At 38.0% G+C, this 20140-nt stretch overlaps 1 protein-coding gene across 1 annotated transcript; it reads right to left on the minus strand.

The window, feature by feature from the left end:
- Positions 1–8224: 8224 nt before the first annotated feature.
- LOC121173280 (uncharacterized) lies at positions 8225–10280 on the minus strand. The gene is made up of 4 exons (XM_041007936.1): positions 8666–10280; positions 8497–8600; positions 8342–8432; positions 8225–8268 (listed from the first exon to the last, which is right to left on the minus strand). Exons 1-4 carry the CDS (start codon positions 10278–10280, stop codon positions 8225–8227), a joined length of 1854 nt encoding a protein of 617 aa, XP_040863870.1.
- Between the last annotated feature and the right edge of the window lie 9860 nt (positions 10281–20140).

Below are 20140 nucleotides of genomic sequence, written 5' to 3' on the forward strand. Positions count from 1 at the left end.
CTTTGATGGTAGGGTTGCAAAATTCTCAACCAAACATAGAGAATCTTAATATGTCCTCTCCATCAGGATCTGTAGCGGGCAATCAAGGTAGGGTAATTCCGCAACATTTAACTAATACATCCGTTTTGTCACTCAGACAACAAATGGATGAAAGTAACCATGATATGGTTAACATGTTAACACAACAAATAGGAACTGTTATTAACCCTTTAATTCAAAATACAAATGACAGTTACCAAACGTTAACAAATCAAATAAGTCGAATTGCTGACTTTTTTGGGGCACCACCCATACAACAACCACCAATTCGACAGATCCAAATACAGGCGCCTGTCCAAGAGATACAGATGCCTAATAACCCCGGGATGCAAATGGCTCAAGCACCACAACCAGCGGCACGCATAGAGCCACCAGTCCAACAGGTCGAACCAAACCCTGGTATAGTATTGGTAAATAGGAACCAAAATGCTGATGAAGTAATAGGGAATATTCAACAAAACCGTTTCGATATGCAGAATAACCTAGCCCAAATGGTCGAAACGATTTTGGTGCAGAATGGTTTGAACTTAGGTTTACACAGGCCTAATTTTGTGTCTCCATTATCTGAGTATGTGTTACAGACAGAATTACCAAGGGGTGTGAAAATCCCTAAGTTTACCAAGTTTGCGGGAGAGACAAATGAGTCCACTGTCGAACACGTTGCTAGATATTTGGTCGAAGCAGGGGATTTGGCTAATAATGAAAATTTAAGAATGAAATTTTTCCCTAGTTCCTTGACTAAAAATGCTTTTACATGGTTTACAACCCTTCCTCCTCATTCCATACATAATTGGAACCAATTGGAAAGGATTTTCCATGAGCAATTTTATATGGGACAGTCTAAGATCAGCCTTAAAGAGTTAGCCAGCGTTCGACGCAAGGCACTTGAATCAATTGATGATTATTTGAACAGATTCAGACTCTTAAAGGCAAGGTGTTTCACCCAAGTCCCTGAACATGAATTAGTCGAAATGGCTGCTGGTGGCCTAGACTATTCGATTAGAAAGAAATTAGATACCTAGTATTTAAGGGATATGGCTCAATTGGCTGATAGAGTTCGACAACTCGAACGGTTGAAGGCCGAAAAGGCTAGAAATTCTAAATTCCACAAGAAGGAAAAGGTTGCTTATATCGAAACCAATGACAGTGACCAGGAGTTCGATATTATATATGAAGATATCGAAGACAGTGAGGTTGATTTAGCAGAATTAAAACCTGGACCTCCTTATGTTTGTAAACTCCTTAGACCTTCCAATGGAAAAAACCCTGTTGAACCTAAAAATGATAAATTTATGTCTAAAACTTATACATTTGACATAACTAAATGTGATGAAATATTTGATTTATTAGTCACAGATGGCCAGATTGTTGTTCCTAAGGGCTTGAAAGTACCCCCAATCGAACAACAGAAAAAAAGGGGTTATTGTAAATTTCATAATTTCCTTGGCCATAAAACCTCACGTTGTGTTCTTTTCAGGGATTTGGTTCAAAAGGCTCTTGACGAAGGAAGGCTAAAATTTGGTGAGAAACCAAAGGTTGTTCAGGCAAATGCTGAAACATCCAAAGCTGCCGAAACTCTCTATGCGGAGCCCCAAGAAATAATGATGGTCGAAACAATGGAGGTGTCCCATGTGCAAGTTCAGGATGTATCTGAAGAGGATTACAACGAACAGATGAAGGTTGTTTATCCTCAGGCTGAGGAGGAGTTAATTGATTTCTTGAACAGATGTAAACTCGAAAACAAGATTGTGATGCTCTGCCCTCGCTGCAGTGCAGTATGTGATAAGGAGGCTACTGAGGGCCTCAAGAAATACCAAGTTGTTAACAAGGGGGCAAGGCAGAACCAACGTTTCGATAAAGGCAAAAGAGTTATGGTGCAGTCGAATACTAATCAGAAGTCGGGTCGAAGGAATACTTTCGCTCCTCCTGGTTCAGTGCCGGTCGAAAAATGGATGCACCAGGGACTCATAAGGTTCAACAAAGGGATTATGGAAGTAGGTGGTTCGAGTGGAACGAAGCAAATTGGCCCACAGGAGGCCAATAGGTACTCGTATAGGAACAATTACAAAGGAAAGAATCCTATGACGAGGACCCAATGGCGTAGGTTCCAGCGTCAGAAGAAATTGGCCCAGCAGAACCCGCAAATGGGCCAATATAAAGAAGTATCTAGGAGGCCAGTAAAGGAGAGACTCCTGCCTCCAGTGGATGAAGACAAGATGGAGGATGAGGATCTACTGGATTCTGAGCCAGATTTCGATGTCATCTGTGTGGTATCTATCTTGCCATCTGAATATGATGTCCAATCTGAAGTAACTGAGATCGAAAGTGAGTTCGATCATTTTGATATGGCTGACCCAAAGCCAGTATGTTACTATGTTATGAATAATGGCTGTGTGGAAGAGCAATTAGCCTATTTCGAAAAGCCAGATTTTCAGATGAAAAGTCATCTCAAACCTCTTTTCATCAGAGCAAAAGTTGAGAATGTTGGAATCAACAAAGTGCTCATTGATGGAGGAGCGGCTGTCAACTTAATGCCTCGATCTATGCTCTACAAGATCGGGAAACATGACACTGATCTATCTGCCCACAACATTGTGCTTTCGAATTATGAGGGTAAAACTGGCTATTCTTTGGGAGCCATTCAAGTAGATGTTGCTGTAGGCAGTATAGTTCGACCAACTCTTTTCCTGGTGATACAGTCTAAGGCTAATTTTAACTTGCTATTAGGAAGGGAGTGGATTCATGGAGTTGGAGCTGTGCCATCTACCCTTCACCAGAAGCTCATTATCTGGAGGGAGGATGGGATTGTGGAAAATATAGAGGCGGATCAAAGCTTCTATAAGTCAGAGGTCGATAATGTTACTGCACAAACCTTTGACAAAAAGTTGGCTAACATAGCACCTTGTGGTGACAAGGAGGCTGTTGTCGAATCGAGTGACAATGTTGTCCACTCTGTCAAACTCCATCCTACCTATGGGTTTATATGGGAGAGGGAGGAAATTGATGCTGTTCCCTCTGAAGATGGAGTCATTCCACCAACTGGGTGGAATATATATGAAGATTAATATGACTGAGGCCACTGCATGGGCCAGAATTACGGCTTATATGGCCGAAAATAGACTAAATACGGCCTTTGAGGCTGAATCTCAACAAAATATGGCAGTTGAAGCCAAGATCGAAGATCATGAAAACAAAGAAACAAAGGATCGAAGACTGGATTGTATTTATGATGATGAGCCGCTGGGTTTTGAGAAAGATCCCATAAGTGAGGCGCCAAAGATGCAGGCTCAAGATCCTTTGGAAGAGGTCGATATTGGAGATGGCTCGATTAAAAGGCCAACTTATATCAGTGCCAATATCACCTCAAGTTTAAAAGAAAAGCTGGTGCCTCTTCTTAGAGAGTTTAAAGACTGTTTTGCTTGGGATTACCACGAAATGCCTGGGTTAAGCAGAAAAATGGTCGAAATGAAGTTACCTATTAAGGAGGGAAAAAGACCAGTAAAACAACTACCAAGAAGATTCGCACCAGAAATCATGTCCAAGATCAAGGAAGAGATCGAAAGGCTGCTGAGGTGTAAATTCATCAGAGCTGCCAGGTATGTCGAATGGTTAGCAAATATAGTCCCTGTCATTAAAAAGAATGGAACTCTTAGAGTATGCATAGATTTTAGGGATTTAAATAATGCTACACCTAAAGATGAATATGCTATGCCAGTAGCGGAAATGTTGGTAGATTCGGCAGCTGGTTTCGAATTTTTAAGCATGTTAGATGGTTATTCTGGTTATAACCAAATATTTATTGCTGAAAATGATGTGTCGAAAACAGCATTTCGATGCCCTGGTGCTTTAGGCACTTATGAATGGGTGGTTATGCCCTTTGGGTTGAAAAATGCTGGGGCCACTTATCAAAGGGCTATGAATTCCATGTTTCATGATTTTATTGACACATTTATGCAAATTTATATTGATGATATAATCATCAAATCCTCCTCAGAAGATAGCCATTTGGATTATCTTAGGCAATCTTTCGAACGAATGAGGAAACATGGATTAAAAATGAATCCATTAAAATGTGCTTTTTGTGTGCGTGCAGGAGATTTCCTTGGTTTTGTGGTGCATAAAAAAGGCATTGAGATAAATCAAAATAAGACAAAGGCTATTCTTGAGACGAAGCCTCCTTCGACTAAAAAACAGCTTCAGTCTTTGCTAGGAAAAATCAACTTCTTGAGGCGATTCATTTCGAATCTAAGTGGCAAAGCTCAGATTTTTTCGCCATTACTTCGACTCAAGAAAGATGAACCATTCAAATGGAATGAAGAGCATCAAAAGGCTTTCGATGAAATTAAAGAATATCTGATCAAGCCTCCTGTGTTAATGCCTCCTAGTCGAAACAAGTCTATGAAATTGTATATTGCTGCGTCTGACAAGACCATTGGTAGCATGTTAGCTCAGGAAGATGATGATAGCATAGAACATGCAATTTATTATCTTAGTCGTGTACTAAATGATGCAGAAACTAGATATACTGCCATAGAAAAACTTTGTCTTTGTCTGTATTTCTCTTGTGCAAAACTTAAGCAATATATAAAGCCTGTTGATGTTTATGTGTATTCTCATTATGATGTTATTAAGCACATGTTGTCAAAACCGATTTTACACAGTAGAATTGGAAAATGGGCTTTAGCATTGACAGAATATTCTTTAACGTACAAGCCTTTGAAATCTGTTAAGGGTCAAATTGTGGCAGATTTTATTGTAGATCACTCAGTGGTCGAAATGTCGCAAGACTATGTCGATACAGAGCCATGGATTTTGTATTTCGATGGTTCGAAACACAAACATGGAACTGGAATTGGAGTTTTAATAATATCCCCCAATAAAATTCCAACTAAATTCAAGTATAAAATCAAAGGGCTTTGTTCTAATAATGAGGCTGAGTATGAAGCTCTAATTACAGGCCTTGAAATTTTAATTAGCCTGGGGGCAAGAAATGTTAATATAAGAGGTGATTCAGAATTAGTGTTGAGGCAATTAACACAAGAATACAAATGTGTTAATGAACACTTAGCCAAATATTTTGTTATAGCAAGTTCTCTTCTGAATCATTTCGATTATATTAACATTGAGCATGTACCTCGACAAGAAAACCGAGAAGCAAATGATTTAGCCCAAATAGCTTCAGGGTACAAAATGTCGAAGGAAAAGTTAACTCAGTTGATCGAAATAAAAGATAAACTGGTGTTACCAGAGCCATTAAGCACTAAATTGCCAATGCCAAAACTTGTGGGGGCAAGTATACCACAAAATAATGAAGATGAAAGTATGAATGATCTTCAGGAAGAAATTCAAATTTTGGCCATTGACAATATGTTAGATAATGATTGGAGAAAGTCCATTATTGAATATTTGGAAAATCCAATAGGCAATGTGGCTCGAAAGATTAAATATAGGGCCTTAAATTACGTGATTATGGGAAATGATTTGTTTAAAAAGACTGCAGAAGGAGTGTTGTTAAAATGTCTAAATGAATCAGAAGCATACTTAGCAGTTTCCCATGTTCACAGTGGGGCTTGTGGATCACATCAAGCAGGCCATAAAATGAAATGGCTTTTATTTCGACAAGGTTTGTATTGGCCTTCGATGTTAAAAGACTGCATAGAATTTGCTAAAGGCTGTCAGGAATGCCAAAAGCATGCAGGGATACAGCATGTACCTGCTAGTGAGTTACACTCCATAATTAAACCTTGGCCTTTCAGAGGATGGGCTTTGGATTTAATTGGCGAAATCAAGCCTGCTTCTTCTAAGAACCAGCGTTATATTATAGTTGGTATCGATTACTTTACAAAATGGATCGAAGCAGTCCCTTTGCCAAATGTTGATCAGGAAGCAGTAATTAGTTTCATTCAAAATTATATTATTTATAGGTTTGGTATTCCCGAAACAATTACCACTGATCAAGGTTCAGTTTTTACTGGACGAAAAATGAAAGAATTTGCCCAAAAAACTGGCTTTCGATTATTAACCTCAACACCATATTACGCGCAAGCAAATGGTCAGGTCGAAGCAGCCAATAAGATTGTAATTAACTTGATTAAAAAACACATTGCCCAAAAGCCAAGGAATTGGAATAAAACGTTAGATCAAGTTCTATGGGCATGTAGAAATTCTCCTAAGGAATCAACTAATACTACCCCATTTCGACTGACTTATGGGCACGATGCTATACTTCCGGTCGAAACACATTTGCAATCAGCTAGAGTACAAAAACAAATGGACATTCCGATCGACCATTATTGGAAAATGATGTCAGATGAGTTAGTTGATTTAGACGAGGAGAGATTAAGAGCATTAGAAGTCTTGACTAAACAAAAAGAAAGAGTTGCTAAAGCTTATAATAAGAAAGTGAAGTCGAAAACTTTTAATGTTGGAGATTTAGTTTGGAAGGTTATCCTGCCCATGGATAGTAAGGATCGAGCTTTGGGCAAATGGTCCCCAAATTGGGAAGGACCGTTTAAAATAATTCAGATTTATTCGAATGGTGCTTATGAATTAGAGGAATTAACCCCTCAGAAACGTACTTTGAGTATAAATGGTAAATATTTGAAAAAATATAAACCAACATTGCTCGAAGTTAAAATAAGTATAGAATAGACAGAAATAATGGAAACATAAAAATGGCGATAACAGTAAAATTGCCACAAAAGGGCATGTATCAATATTACATCAAAAGTAGAATCGAAATACAGAATTCGAAATAAAGAAATTATAAGTTCTACTAATGCATGACTAAGTCCTCATATAGTTTCTTCAAGGTGGCCATCTCTTTGCTCAAAACCTGGTCAGCACTCTCCATAGCTCTCGCCTCATCTGCTACCGCTTGAGATGCACTAAAGGCCTTCAGGCCTTCCCTCCCTTTTTCGGCAACCAGCTTCTGAATCGAATCAGCAGCCTTCTCCTGGAGTTCTTTGCGTTTGGTCTGCTCTGTTACAATTTTCTGCCTTAGATCATCGACCTGAGACAGTAAATTTGTAATAGTTGCCTCCCAGGAGGAGATGTTATCATCACAGGCTTTGATATCAGAAGATCCTTCTTTCGCCTCTTTGGTGAGACGCTCGACTTCACGTTGAGCCGCTCGGGCTTTCTCGAGCAGAAGGATATGTGCCTGTTTCTGGGCATCAAGTCTGGCGCCATTTTCGCGTTTTTTCTGCACAGTATTTGCAAATTGATCGATAATGGACTCGATTTGTATAACTTTGCCCAGAATCTCATCAGAAGTAAGGGGGTTATGCAATTTCTTCAAAAAGTTCAGGTGCCCAAAAGCAGCAGAAGGGTTCTCTTCAATGGATTTAAGTACGTCTGCCCGTGCGTATTCCATTGATAACTTCAAAAGCAGGCAATCTTGGCGTACTGTAGAGGTTATATCAGCATCAGATGAGGACGAAGCACCAGGATTCTTTTCACTTGAGGTGTTGGCTTGACTGGTGTTCAGCAGGAGTCGAAGGGCTGCAGCAGGGTCTTCGTCTTGCATTTGAATGAATGTATCCTCTGCGATCCCTATGCTAGCGGAAAGCTTAGATGTCGAAGACGCTGGGAAAATGTCTGAACCTCCAGCTTCAGCCTCTTGTATGGCCTCTTCATCGGAAAAGTGTTCTTCAGATGAACTTCTCTGATTCGATCCCTGAGGACTGCTGGGTCCAATACCTTGACCTTCACCCTGTTCCTCAACATTCACTGCATCCGTCTCAGGAGCAGGAGAGGTTCGAGCACATGAGGGTATTTCTTCTACAGAAACATTTTGTTGTACCTGATTCGAATTGTCATGGAAAAGGTTAACAAATAGTTTCGTATTAGTTATGATTAAAATCATATTAAGAATGATACCTCGACGGTAGGGTGTTCTTGTGGTAAGTCCGGTTGTTCGACAAGGTTGCCCATCTCAGCAATAGAGGGAGTAGTTTCTGTTTCAGCGCCGCCAACATCATTCGAAGGTGGTTGGACGTCAGCAGGTTGATTCTCACCTTGTTCTTTTGAAGACTTGGTCTTCTTCTTTCTCTTCCTGACTGGCTCACCACCCTCGACCGTCACAGAAGGTTCAGGCTCGATCTGCTTCACTTTCTTTTTCTTCTTAGGCATTTGAGCCTGGGAATCGCCTGTCTCTGTTTGGTCAGCAGATTTGGTCGAAGTCTCAGGTGATTTTCTTTTTCTTACAAGAGGTCTTTCCTCTTCTTCCTGTGTTATGAGGGTAAAGAAATGTCAGAATATAGACTTAAAAGAGTTATAAGATTGACATTAGGAATAAAACTTGCATCTTTTTCTTCGTCGAATTCGATGACCACACGCTTCGAGCGTTTTGAGGTCGTGGTAGTCTCGGTGCTATCATCTTTCTTATGATTCTGAAAAAATAAAGAAATATGAGGCAAAGACGTTAAGAGTAAAAGATAAGTTCATAAGAGTTACCTTCTCTTCTTGTTTCCATTCTTGGATCTTCACCCCAGTGGGTTTCTTGGGTCTCACATCAGCTCGAGACGTTTCAGCAATTTTCTTTGTCATGATTGTTTTGCCTGAAAGTAAGAATATTAGAAAAGGCAAAAATACATATCAATTTAGAAAAATCAAAAGTTAGTACCTCGAGCTTGAAGGTTTGAGCGGATATTCTCGACCGTTGGTTGTGTAAAACCACTCTCAAGTCTGGAGATCATGATAGTTGTGTCTCCAACCGAACGGCCCGAATAATATTTCTCCCACCAGGTAACAAATCCCATGGTGCAGAAGTGGGAATGGTTGAACTCAAAAGGATGCAGGTTATAGTTTTCATCAAGAGAAATCTTCAAAAATTTTTTGAAAGTCTTTTCTGAAAGATTGGCCCCTCTTATGACGTCTCTAGGATCTTCGAACAAGCTTTTGGGACGGATCTGCGAGAGGCCAAATTGTCTTGAAACCAAATTAGGCTGGTATCCAACCAGGCCTAAATAGTTCGATTGAACACCTGTACGACAGGACAGGATCTGTGGATTCAAGTAAAATGACCATATTTCATTCACTTCTTCTTCATTGTCCGGATCGACAGCAGGAAAATCGTCAGTGAACCAGGCCGGGCCGACCTCTCGACTAATGAATGGAGCATGTTGGGGAAGAAACTTGTCAAAACTCAGAAAAATCTTCATGTACTTGAGGAACAGCTTTTGTGGGTTTTGATCGAAGGTCTTGGGTGTTAATCGAAGTGCTCTCTGGCCTTCGATCGAGCGATTGGCAACTTCTTCAGCATAATCTTGTGGGATTATTAATCCCATTTCTTGTTCGAAAGTGGCATTAAGCCACAACTGGAGAAGCCACATAGGCCCAGATACTAAGAAGGAAGACCCATCCTTCGATTTCTTCAGGTCATCGCATGCCTCACCAAGCGATTCGTATAGTACTGCTAACAAGAGGCGTCCAAATCCAAAGCTCTGACCTTCATGAATTTGTATTGCCATTGGAATAAATCTTTTGGCTACTTGCAAGGATTTTGTGCAAAAGACGTAGTGAGATAGCCATAGGGTCAAGAAGGCTACATGCTCTTCATCAGAGACTTCCTCTTCGACCGATCCTTTGTGTTCAGCTATATATTTGGAAAAGGTGTTCTCCTTATATATTAGCTTAATATTATCACTAGATTTAGTGGGATCATAAGTTTCTCCGTTAGGCCTAAGGCCTGTGAGAGCGGCTACGTCTAAGAGAGTGGGGGTCATCATACCACATTTAAAATGAAAGGTGTTGGTAGAAGACTCGAAAAAATGCATAGCTGCTATCAGCATTTCTGGTCGATATTCAGGACCAAATCGAGAGAATTGTATTAAGTCAAATATGCCATATGTCTTCCAGAAATCCTCATACGCTTGTTCGACTCGATCAAGCCAAGGTATGTAATCCCTATGGGCTATTGACGGGGCGGATCGAAAGAGTTTGTGGGGTTTGCTTAAGCAGTTGAAGTTGTAAGGCTCACTATCAAAAATCCTAGGTTCGCAAGTTGGGTAGCAGGGGAATACCTTGTTCATTGAACTCGAGAGTGACTCTTGGTCTGGCAGAGGTCCACCGAAAGCGTAAACTGTCCTTTCCACTGCGAAAGGGATCATCACCTCCGATTCCCAGATTTCTGTGTGTTCGGCGTCACCTTGTGGTTCTGGAACCACCTTCTCTCCGTCGTTCCTGACTGTAAAACGGTGCCATTTCCCAGCAAACGGAACTGCTTGGCCTTGCGACATTGTGAGAAATCTGAAAAAGGATGATTTTCTCGTGAAGGGTTGGGTAGCTGATAGAATCAGTGAGTGAGAGCTTGGGTTCACGAAGAACAATGGCAGAACTCAGAGATTCGGTGAGTTTGATGATGAGAGGGATAACGATTATCTGGAAATAGGAAGGTTTCGCCGGAAATAATGGAAGCAAGGAAGAAGAAGAAGGGTTTCAGAAGCAGAGAAGAAGAAAGGTTTCGGGGTTTAGGAAGCAAAGAAGATGAAGGGGTTTCTCTGAGGTTTTTTGGCGCTATTTATGGAGGTTTTTACTTTAAAAAAGGGAAAATAATATAATAAGAATCAAGGGTCAGAAATCAATCACATCAGATTTCCCTTTTTACTCCCCAGCGTGACACGTGTCCCACTCTGCCTAGAAAGATGGAATTAATGATGGGTAATGGAGATCGAGGCGACGGTTACACAGTGAACGTGCGATCATGACGTCGTTCCAGGGAAACTGTTAGAAGAAGAGAAAAAATGTCAACTTCTCATCTTTCTTCGATCTCGAGTCGAAGCAGACATTTTTTGGGGGCAATTTGTTAGCCCATATTTTCGACGAGCTAAAATGTGCTATAAGTATGCATTGGATGTCGTCTCGAGGTTCGAAGCGTATTACAGAGCAAGAGCCTGGTCAGGACCTGCTCGAATCGAAAAGAGAGGAGAGTCTTTAAGAAGGAATTCCCAGGTTCAAAGGAGTATTTACGAAGTACAAAGCTAAGACAAGAAAGAGGACTTCGAGCTATTGGGCAATTCGAACTGGTGTATGGACGAGTCGAAGTCGAGGCAGCAAGAATTCTGGACTTAGCGTAATTTCTGAACAAATCTTCATCAAATCAGTTCGATCTCGAGCAATGTGGATAACCGTTCTAAGGAGCAGGTATGTGCATATGAGATGTACGTGGCAGGACACTTGGCATTAGGATAGTGTTCGACCGTTAGGGCAGTTTATTTTCGAATGCCTATATATAGCAATTTTTAGTTAGATTTCAAGGTCGCAAATCATTTCTACAGAATCCTTATACACTCAAAGTATCCAGCGCAGAGAGAAACGAGTACACAAGGAGAATGTATGTTTGTTTGTGAACCATTTTAAATTTCTGTAAACTTTACATTTCGAATGCAATGCAATTTACGCTTCACTTTAGAATTCCTGTCTTTTAAATGGTTCATTCGTTCGAGTGAACTTACTGCTCCTTTACATTCTGCAATTTTCCTCCCTTGTTAATTTACTTCCAGCCTTTCGATTCTGTCAGAATTTTCCTTTCCTTGCCTAGTTATTTCCAGCATTTCGATTTCTGTTAAACAATTTTACTTTCTGCAAATTTCGAACCAGTGAGTGTTTGTTGCAATGATGAACATTAACGGTTTTATGTTTAAAGCAAACACGCAAATGACATGCTCCTGAGATTCACTAGTTGGTCTCGCAAGCAATTAACTTAGACTAGCGGTTGTTTACCAAATTCCAGTGTAAACAGCCTCCCAACATCAACTTGGAGAATTGAACCCACCATCGCCCTTCAAAGCCACGTCACCTATAGACACAACTTCCAAACCCACTTGCACACTGTCCTCTTCGATTTCCAAAATCCACAATACTTGTGCTCTGTTGGATACCGTTCCTTATCTTCCTCATTGAGGACAATCACCATTCTCAAACGGCGGGTATTGACAGACCAAAAGGCCCAAATGACAGTAATTGGCCCAAACGTATAACTACGATTGGTGATTTTTGTAACCGTTAGAGAATGGATCCTTTGTAATTTTCCTTTCCAAGAAGCTTCTAGATTAGTACAACTGTGTATTAGTTGTATTATGACCGTTACGTTATCTGTGTATTTAAGTCCTTGTAAGCTGAAAGTTAGTTATATTTTTATATTTGTTCTTTCTTCTTTTGGAGACCTTCCCTGTCTCCAATGTCGGAATGCTCTAACATCACACAACATAAACAGGCGTGAAGTTTATCACGCCTTCAGGCCTAAGTCACACATAGTATGATTTGTTGAGATTTCTTGAGCTTCTTTCTGACTTTAAGATTAATTCTTTAGAGAGCTATGTTCGTTCTATAGCATGAACAATAGGTATTTGTTTGTAATTATTTAACAAGTTAAATATGAATATTGTTATTAACACCCCCACCCCATTTCTATTCAAATGCTTAAATTGTAACGTATCAAACTAGGCAATGTTTAAACCTTAGTGCGTGTTTACCATTTCCTTCACCTCTTTTGTTTAAGATCATACCCACCATATATCTTGCCTCTGGATTCATGCTTTACATATAAATATAAATATGAATACATTTGGAAAAGTGGGGAGAAAAGGGTTTAGATTTTTGTGGGGGTAAAAGAAAGCAAAGAGAAGAAAAAAGGGGGTTTGCTTCTTTTGGAAGTTGATAGGAGGAGAGGTAAGTGGAGCAAAGAATAGATATTCCAAAAACTTGAGAGAGGGCAAGAGCATGACCGACCATTCACAAGTTTAGTGGACAAAGGGAAAGTGGTCACCCTAACACTAAAGCCAATTTGTCGTAATTGTTTTGTACATAACTCCTTGGCCTCTTTCCAACAATAAAGCCCCCTGTCCCAATTCTTTCCACGTTCACAAGTTACCCTCCTATAGGAGGATAAGAGTGAATGGCACTTTAGGGTCACTTTCACTTATCTCCCACTTTATCAAGCAATAATATTCATAAGCATGCATGACTTTTCTTATCAATTATCATCTACAAAGTCATCTTATAATAATAAATTACAATTATTAACTCCCTTCGCTATTACATTGAAAGAACGGAAAATAGCATGCACTAATTATTAATGGGATCTCGGGCTAGTATTTTAGTTAAGAGTGGTTGGAAGGATGCGGTGGAGGTTTTCTCCTTTCTTAATTCTTAATGTTTTGCAACTACGATGGTAGGTTCAATGACGCGCTTAATTAAATACACAACAAAAATTGTATTCTAATTCAACGTAAGACCTATAAAGAGTATTCCGTGGGACCCTAGTGGTCAAACATCTATATTACCAATTTATTGAGGTATGGTAGCTAACAAAAGATGGTTTTAGAGTTTAGACAAAAGCAAGGCCACTACAAGGGCTTGTTGTTGTGTGGTTCCATCGAACTCACACGTAGCTTTTCTTCACAAATTGCTTGTGTGGGATTTTGGGTGAGGGTTAAACTTCTCGAGGCTTCTTATCCGTCAATGTGTGAAAAAAGATTTCGTGCCATGTGTACTTATACGTTTTAACTTTTAGTTTTTTTTAGAGCTGAACTTAACTACTACTTTGTTCTACGTGCTTCTGGGTTCAGTGGTTGTTAAAATCTCGTTCAACGAAACTCCGAAAGCTGCCGTCATAACGTGTATCTTGAGATATTGATTCTATAATATTTGATATATGCTCTAATACAATTGATAGATGAGTGCATTTTTTAAGTATAGATTCAATTCCTTCATTGTGCGTGTGAAAAAGACTTTGTCGAAAAAGATAACATTAATCTCATAATATTTTCTACGGAAATACTTGTTTTCAGAAGAAGAAAATTGAATATCAAATGATTTATTTTATATGTTGAATATAATAATTAAAGTGCATTAGTTACATTTACTAAATTGAAATTCTATTACACGCAAGATTTTACTTTAAATGTTTGTAATTGGTTTAAGTGATAAAAAAAATAAGTGGCGAGAAAGCTTTGAACTCTTCCTATTCTTAAAGAAACTCACTTAATTTGACACAGATTAATATGTCAAATCATCAATGTAAAGAATATTCATGTTAAGTATACTATTTTAGTCTTTTCACTTTGTGACCTAAGATCTATTTTTTTACGAGGTTTTCCTTGACAATTCAATAATTTGAACCGAGTATTTAAAAAAGCAGGTTATATTCAAAATATTTTATTTTAGTTTCACAATTTTGGAAGTATGTCATATGTGATTTTTCTTTTACAGACTTAATTAATTTTAGATGTTAAAAATGTGTCATTCACCACTATATGTGATAGTGGTGTTACGCGGATCTTGATATGACTTAATGGCTCTACGTCATATTTTAAGAGGGGCCAAAACTAAATTTTTACACATTTAATAGGATTAAAATTGAAATTTTATATAATTTGAAAGAGCAAATGCATATATTATTATCACTACTAAAATAAATGTTTTTGATCAACAATGGTTATAAACAAACCATCTTAAAAAAATGGTGATATTTTTATGAATAATTATAATTTTTTAAAGATGATTTTTTAAAAGTCGTCTTTGAAAATGCATTACTACATCTATTTCGTTAAGAATCGTCTTTGAAAACGCATCTCACTTATTCAAAAGGCATGTGTCTCTCTCACTCACGCCCGCTCACATCCTTCAAGAATCATCCCTCTCACTAACGGAAACCCTAAGCCCCAATCCCGCAAAGGGTCAAAAGCATAGGCTCCACACCCAACCCCTTCTTCTTGGGCTCCAACAACGACCAACTCGAACCAATTAATCCAAACCCCATTCTCTCTCTCCACTGCAAACGACCCTTCTCCGGGGCAGTGCCGAGAAGGTCTTCGAGAAAGGTGAAAACCTCATCGAAATCGATGAAGAACTCATCCTCTCTATCAAAAAGTTGCAGGAGATCCAAGATGAGCTTGAAAAGGAAGATGTTATTAGAGCTATGAGGAGTATAAAAGCTCTCTTAGTTCCAAACGAAACAAGACTGGGAAGTAGGTGTGCATTGTGTTCATTAAGCTTCGCAGTTTCAGATTTTTCGATTTCAATCTCTGGCGAGAATTATCATTTGCTTATCGTCAGACCTATCTCAAGCTTCAATTAATTTCTCCATAATTGTTCTCGGTTTGGTACCCTAGGTTTTTTATTTTTATGAGATTGTTGTTTTATCTTCAATGTCCTGTTTATTATGCAAATGGTTGTGTTTTTGTCTGCTTCTCCACCCCTAGGAGGCTAATAGATCGAGATGTGAGCACTTTTAATGGTGAGTATTTTAATTCTTTTGTGTGTGATCATAAGTGTGGTTGTTGAAGCTCGGGATTCATTAATACACCATTAATGATGGTTTGGTTCTTATTTATTGTATGTACATTGCATGCTTGTTATAGGAATCTATAATTCCAGGTATGCTTGTAGTGTGGTGTCCTACCTTGATTGTATAGATAGTATGGTTGTTCTCGATTCCTTGTTTTTAGCGATGCTAATGCCCTATAGTTTGATGACCTTATCATGATATATTTCATAAGGAATATTCTTTTGGTCGTACCTTCAAGTTCTGGTATAACCCATTTCTTTGTGTTACGTGTTAAAGTCAAGTAACTCGATTATACTTGCAAGCCTGAGTATAATTCATTCTTTGTGTTGTGAGCCTACATCAAACACTTAGATTACTGATGTTTCTGTCACAATTAAGCGATTGTTGACATCTCCATATGTGTGTACATTGTTGTCATGTTTTCGTTTCTAGAATTCATTTGGAATATTTGTTGTTGATTTTGAATGAGTGAACCTTCTTGATTTAAAATTATTGCCTCCTAGTCAATCGAGTGTTAGTCTTGTTATGGGCTAGTCATCTTCCAATCATGCCTTGTTAAACTGCTTGATAACATGTCTTGTTGTTACTTTCGTCATGAATAGAGAAATACTTTCGCCCTTGCCATTCACATTAAGGTGTTTCGAGAGGAAATACCCGAGTATGCATGATCCTAGTTACCCGTAGAAAAAAGTCAAGCTTAGTGAGCGTCGTACTTGTGTTCCTTGAGGATGTGCTTAGTTCACCACCTAAGTGTGAGATTGAGAATCTTGTAGGTGTAGTACCTATAGAAACCTGTAACCATAGTTCTTGGGAAATGTTTGGTATAAAGTTGTTTAAGAGTATAAAGTAGTTGGAAAAGTTACGAGGAGCAGTTAAGAGGCTTAGTGTGAAACCTTAAAAGAGTGTAAGGTTGTTAGTAGGGTTCGAGAATGAGTGTTCTTGCGTAAGGTAGATGACCTAAAGGATTAGTGATGGTAGTTGTATGATTATTAAGATAGATCTTAGTTCTCTTTACCTTTAATCCGGGCAAAGTCTGAGGATGCTCCAATGACTACCTTAGTACTTGTCGTGGTTTTTACGTGTACATGGTCATGTCTTGATAAGATCGATGCCCTATGTGTCCATGGGATGCATGGATAGGATCTCCCACCATGAATTAGCTCTTGTAGTGGTTTCAATGATTAGTGCTTTAGTGTGTTTCAAGTTGGGTTGGAGTATGTGGAGTATCTTAAGGTTGTTATAGACCTTTGGGGATCACCTTTTGTGCTAGGCGTTTTAGTACGCATTTTAGTTAGATGAGGATGACCCTTAGAGATGCTATGTCTAGGTGAAAGATAACTATATATCCTTTTTGGCTATAAGTTGCTTTAGGATGAGAGGGAACCTAAGATTAAGATTAGAGGGCCCTAAGTAGTAGCCGAACCAAGAAATTGTTCTAGGATTCCTTGAGTTAACCTTAACCCTTGCTAGAGATGACTCGAGTGAGTTGAAGCTTTGGTGAGGTCTTTGTAAGGAATAAACTCTGAGTTTCATGGAGAAGTCAGTCATCGTAACTAGTTGAGTGGTACCTTAGGCGAGTAGGTCCTTGTTGGAGTAGTAAAATATCCGAAGTAAGTTTTAAGTTTAGAGGAGTGTTTGTAGGAGGTCGAGTAGTGGCCTATGTTCGCCTTCACATTTTGGAGGCATTACTGTCAGTCTGATATGTTTGAGAACCTTAGGAGTTGAATCCGAGGTAGAACAAATGGGTAGAATTCTTAAGAATCTTGTTGTGAGTTTAATTTTAACCGTTAGAGCTAACTTAGTAGTTGGAGCCTTAGTAGGAAACCATTGATGTGACCAGTGTATTAGTTAGAGAGTTAGATATCGTAAATAGCAATCGAATCCCCAACCTTAAGTGTGAAGTTATATAGTGGCATGAGTATATCTGTGTCAAGATTACCTTAAGCTTGAACAAGTTTAGGGAAGTGAGGAGTTGTCTGCTTTGCTTATCCAATTATCACCCAATTAGTATCGGGTAGGAAACCCAGGAGTAAAACTGTTAGAATCCCTTGAATCTAAGTAAGAGTCATGAGTCATGTATACCGAAGTAAAGGAGATCATGTTGAGGGAGGAGACCTAGATTCGAAGGTAGGTAAATCATGTATTCTCGAGAGTCACGTGTGGATTAGGATTGGTGGAGCGTTGAAGTCTCGAAACTTATACCTTTTTTCTTGAATTGTCCCATGTTTAAAAAATGTAGAAGCGAGATATTTTGATGATGTCAAAGGATTAAGTGCTTCTCAAGTTTTATTCAAGACAAGAATCCAAGAAAATCAAGATATATGATCAAGTTGATCTCTAGAATCTTAGGAAGAAGTTTCCAAATTGAAAAAACAAAAGGTTTGGCCAAAGAATTTTATCTAAATCATTTTAAATTGAGATTTACTCTCTGGTAACGATTACCAGAGGATGTAATCGATTACCAGTGGCCAATATGCTTTCTGAAAAGGTTTTAAATATTTTAAAAAGCATGTAATTGATTACACATGGCTTGTAATCGATTATCAGAGGTTTGGAAAGTTTTAAAACAGTCATAAGAAATTTGAATTTAAATTTCAAAGTTGTGTAATCGATTACAGTAAGTTGGTAATCGATTACCAGTGTTTAAATATTCAAATTTCAAATGAGAAGAGTCATAACTCTTCAGAAGTAACTGTGTAATCGATTACACCATTATTGTAATCGATTACCAGTGAGGATTTTCAAATATAACTCCCAATAGTCACATATTTTCAAATGTTTTTGAATGATCATCAAAGGCCTATATATAAGTGACTTGGGATACGAAAATTCTTGAGAGTTTTTATTGCCCAAAAAGTCTTATCCTCTCAAAAGATTAAGAGAGTTTTTTTGAACTGAAATCTCTTATCCTCTCAAAAAGGATTCTTTGGTCAAACACTTTTATATTCAATAAGGAATCTTAATTGATCTTCAATTGTAATATCTTTCTCTTTCAAGAGAGATTTCTTCTTCTCTTCTTCTTACTTTTGAAAAGGGATTAAGAGACCAAGGGTCTCTTGTTGTAAAGGATTCCTGAACACAAGGGAAGAGTTGTCCCTGTGTGGTTCAGACTTTGTAAAATGAGTTTTACAAAGAGAGTGGAAAATCTCAAGTAGGTTGCTTGAGGATTGGACGTAGGCACGGGAAGTGCCCGAACCAGTATAAATCAAGTTTGCATTTCTCTCTTCGCTTAAACTTCTTTTATTTATTGTTATTTATCTTTTGCTTGAAAGAAGTTTATTTTGAATTGTCTTTTGAGTAATTCATGTTAAGGGTGCATTGTTAATCCAAAAAGAGAGAGTAAAATTTTAATTGGGGAATAGTCTTTGTATCTTAATTCAACTCTCCTTCTTAAGATAACTGAGACCACTTGTCTAACAAAAAAGAGTCGATCATGTGGCCAATCATGTTTCCTTGTGTCTATTTGTTTATTTCAGATTGTCATCAATGTCTTATACGATGTTACCCAACTCCAAATAGTATATCATTCACATTATATTATTGTTGAGATGTCACTCTCGTGAGAAAACTTCACTTATGAAATACTATCATTGAGGAAATGAGAATCGTCGGGCTTAGTCGCTAAGTGCAAAGGAGTCTTGTCGACAAAGTCACTGAAAAGAGCTTCCACTACACACATAACCTGGTATTGGGAACTAGATGTGTAATCTCTTTCTTCTCGATCTTTTGGCAAAGTTTCGAGGACAGAACTTCTTGTGGACAAAAGGGGTTTTATTTAAAAATAAATAGAGTTTTAAAAAAATAATAAAGTTTTTGTAATTAAATAAATAAGGAGAAATAATTTTATTAATTAAAATAATGGTTTTAAGGTAAATAAAATAAATGTTTTAAAAAAGTAAAAAAAGATGTTTTATTTATTCATTTGATAGGGAGTAAAATATAGTTCATTTTTATAAAATAATAAAATTAAAAAATAGAGTAAATAATAGGCTCAGAGTATCATAGTTATAAATAGAGACATATTAGATCAGTTTTTGCATTTATAATATGTTTCTACGTTTTTTATTGTTCCCAAATTCGTTCTCTCTTCTTCCTCAAAATCTTTTTTTTTTCCCGCATACACTCAAACTTATTCCATTAAAACTATAATCTTTGACTCGCTAACCGTTGAATCATCCTGAAATTTGGACACGAACTCAAGTTTGCACATTAGCATCGTTGTGATTTGTGAAATAATGTTTGCAAACAAATAAATTCCCTTCTCATGGAGATAGTGAAATTGGGGCTCCAATCCCTTCTCCTTTTCTCTAACGCTTGAAAACCCTAGCAGAACAATCAAAGTAAAATCTCAAGGAATTTTAGGGAACCACTAGAGACACCGTTATCACTACCAGACTACACACGTGAGCCTGCTTAGAAGTAAGACATAAGTTTATTGCAATTGAAGTTAAAGTGAACATGTGTAGGGATCGTTAGAGGATCAAATTGGGGTTAATTTTATGGTGTTTATGTGTTTTAATTTTTCATGTACAATGTTAACTACAAATTGACTGTGTTTGATGGACAAATTGATGTCCCAATGTAAAATTGCTGTGAAATTTATATGTTCTTATGTTGAGTGTCAACCCTAAAAATTGAAACTTTTTTTTTTAATTAGCGTGAATTGATGAAATTAAGTAAAGGGGAATTTACCGTAAGAGTAAGAAAAAAATTTCAACTTTATTTTATTCGAAGTGTCATGTCATCATGCTCAATTATTGATATGTGATTATCATGTCATTGAAGTGATGACGTGACAATGGAGTGTCT

This window comes from Glycine max, chromosome 13 (assembly GCF_000004515.6).
Source record: "Glycine max cultivar Williams 82 chromosome 13, Glycine_max_v4.0, whole genome shotgun sequence".
NCBI classification, from domain to species: Eukaryota; Viridiplantae; Streptophyta; class Magnoliopsida; order Fabales; family Fabaceae; genus Glycine; species Glycine max.

What these genes read in the sequence shown, in the direction of transcription:
- LOC121173280 (XM_041007936.1), bottom strand. Translation starts at nt 10,280, where the DNA reads ATGTCGCAAGGCCAAGCAGTTCCGTTTGCTGGGAAATGGCACCGTTTT. An exon ending in AATGGAAACAAGAAGAGAAG is followed by an intron (nt 8,433 to 8,496) that starts GTAACTCTTATG and finishes TTATTTTTTCAG; the next exon opens with AATCATAAGAAAGATGATAG. An exon ending in CGACGAAGAAAAAGATGCAA is followed by an intron (nt 8,269 to 8,341) that starts GTTTTATTCCTA and finishes CTCATAACACAG; the next exon opens with GAAGAAGAGGAAAGACCTCT.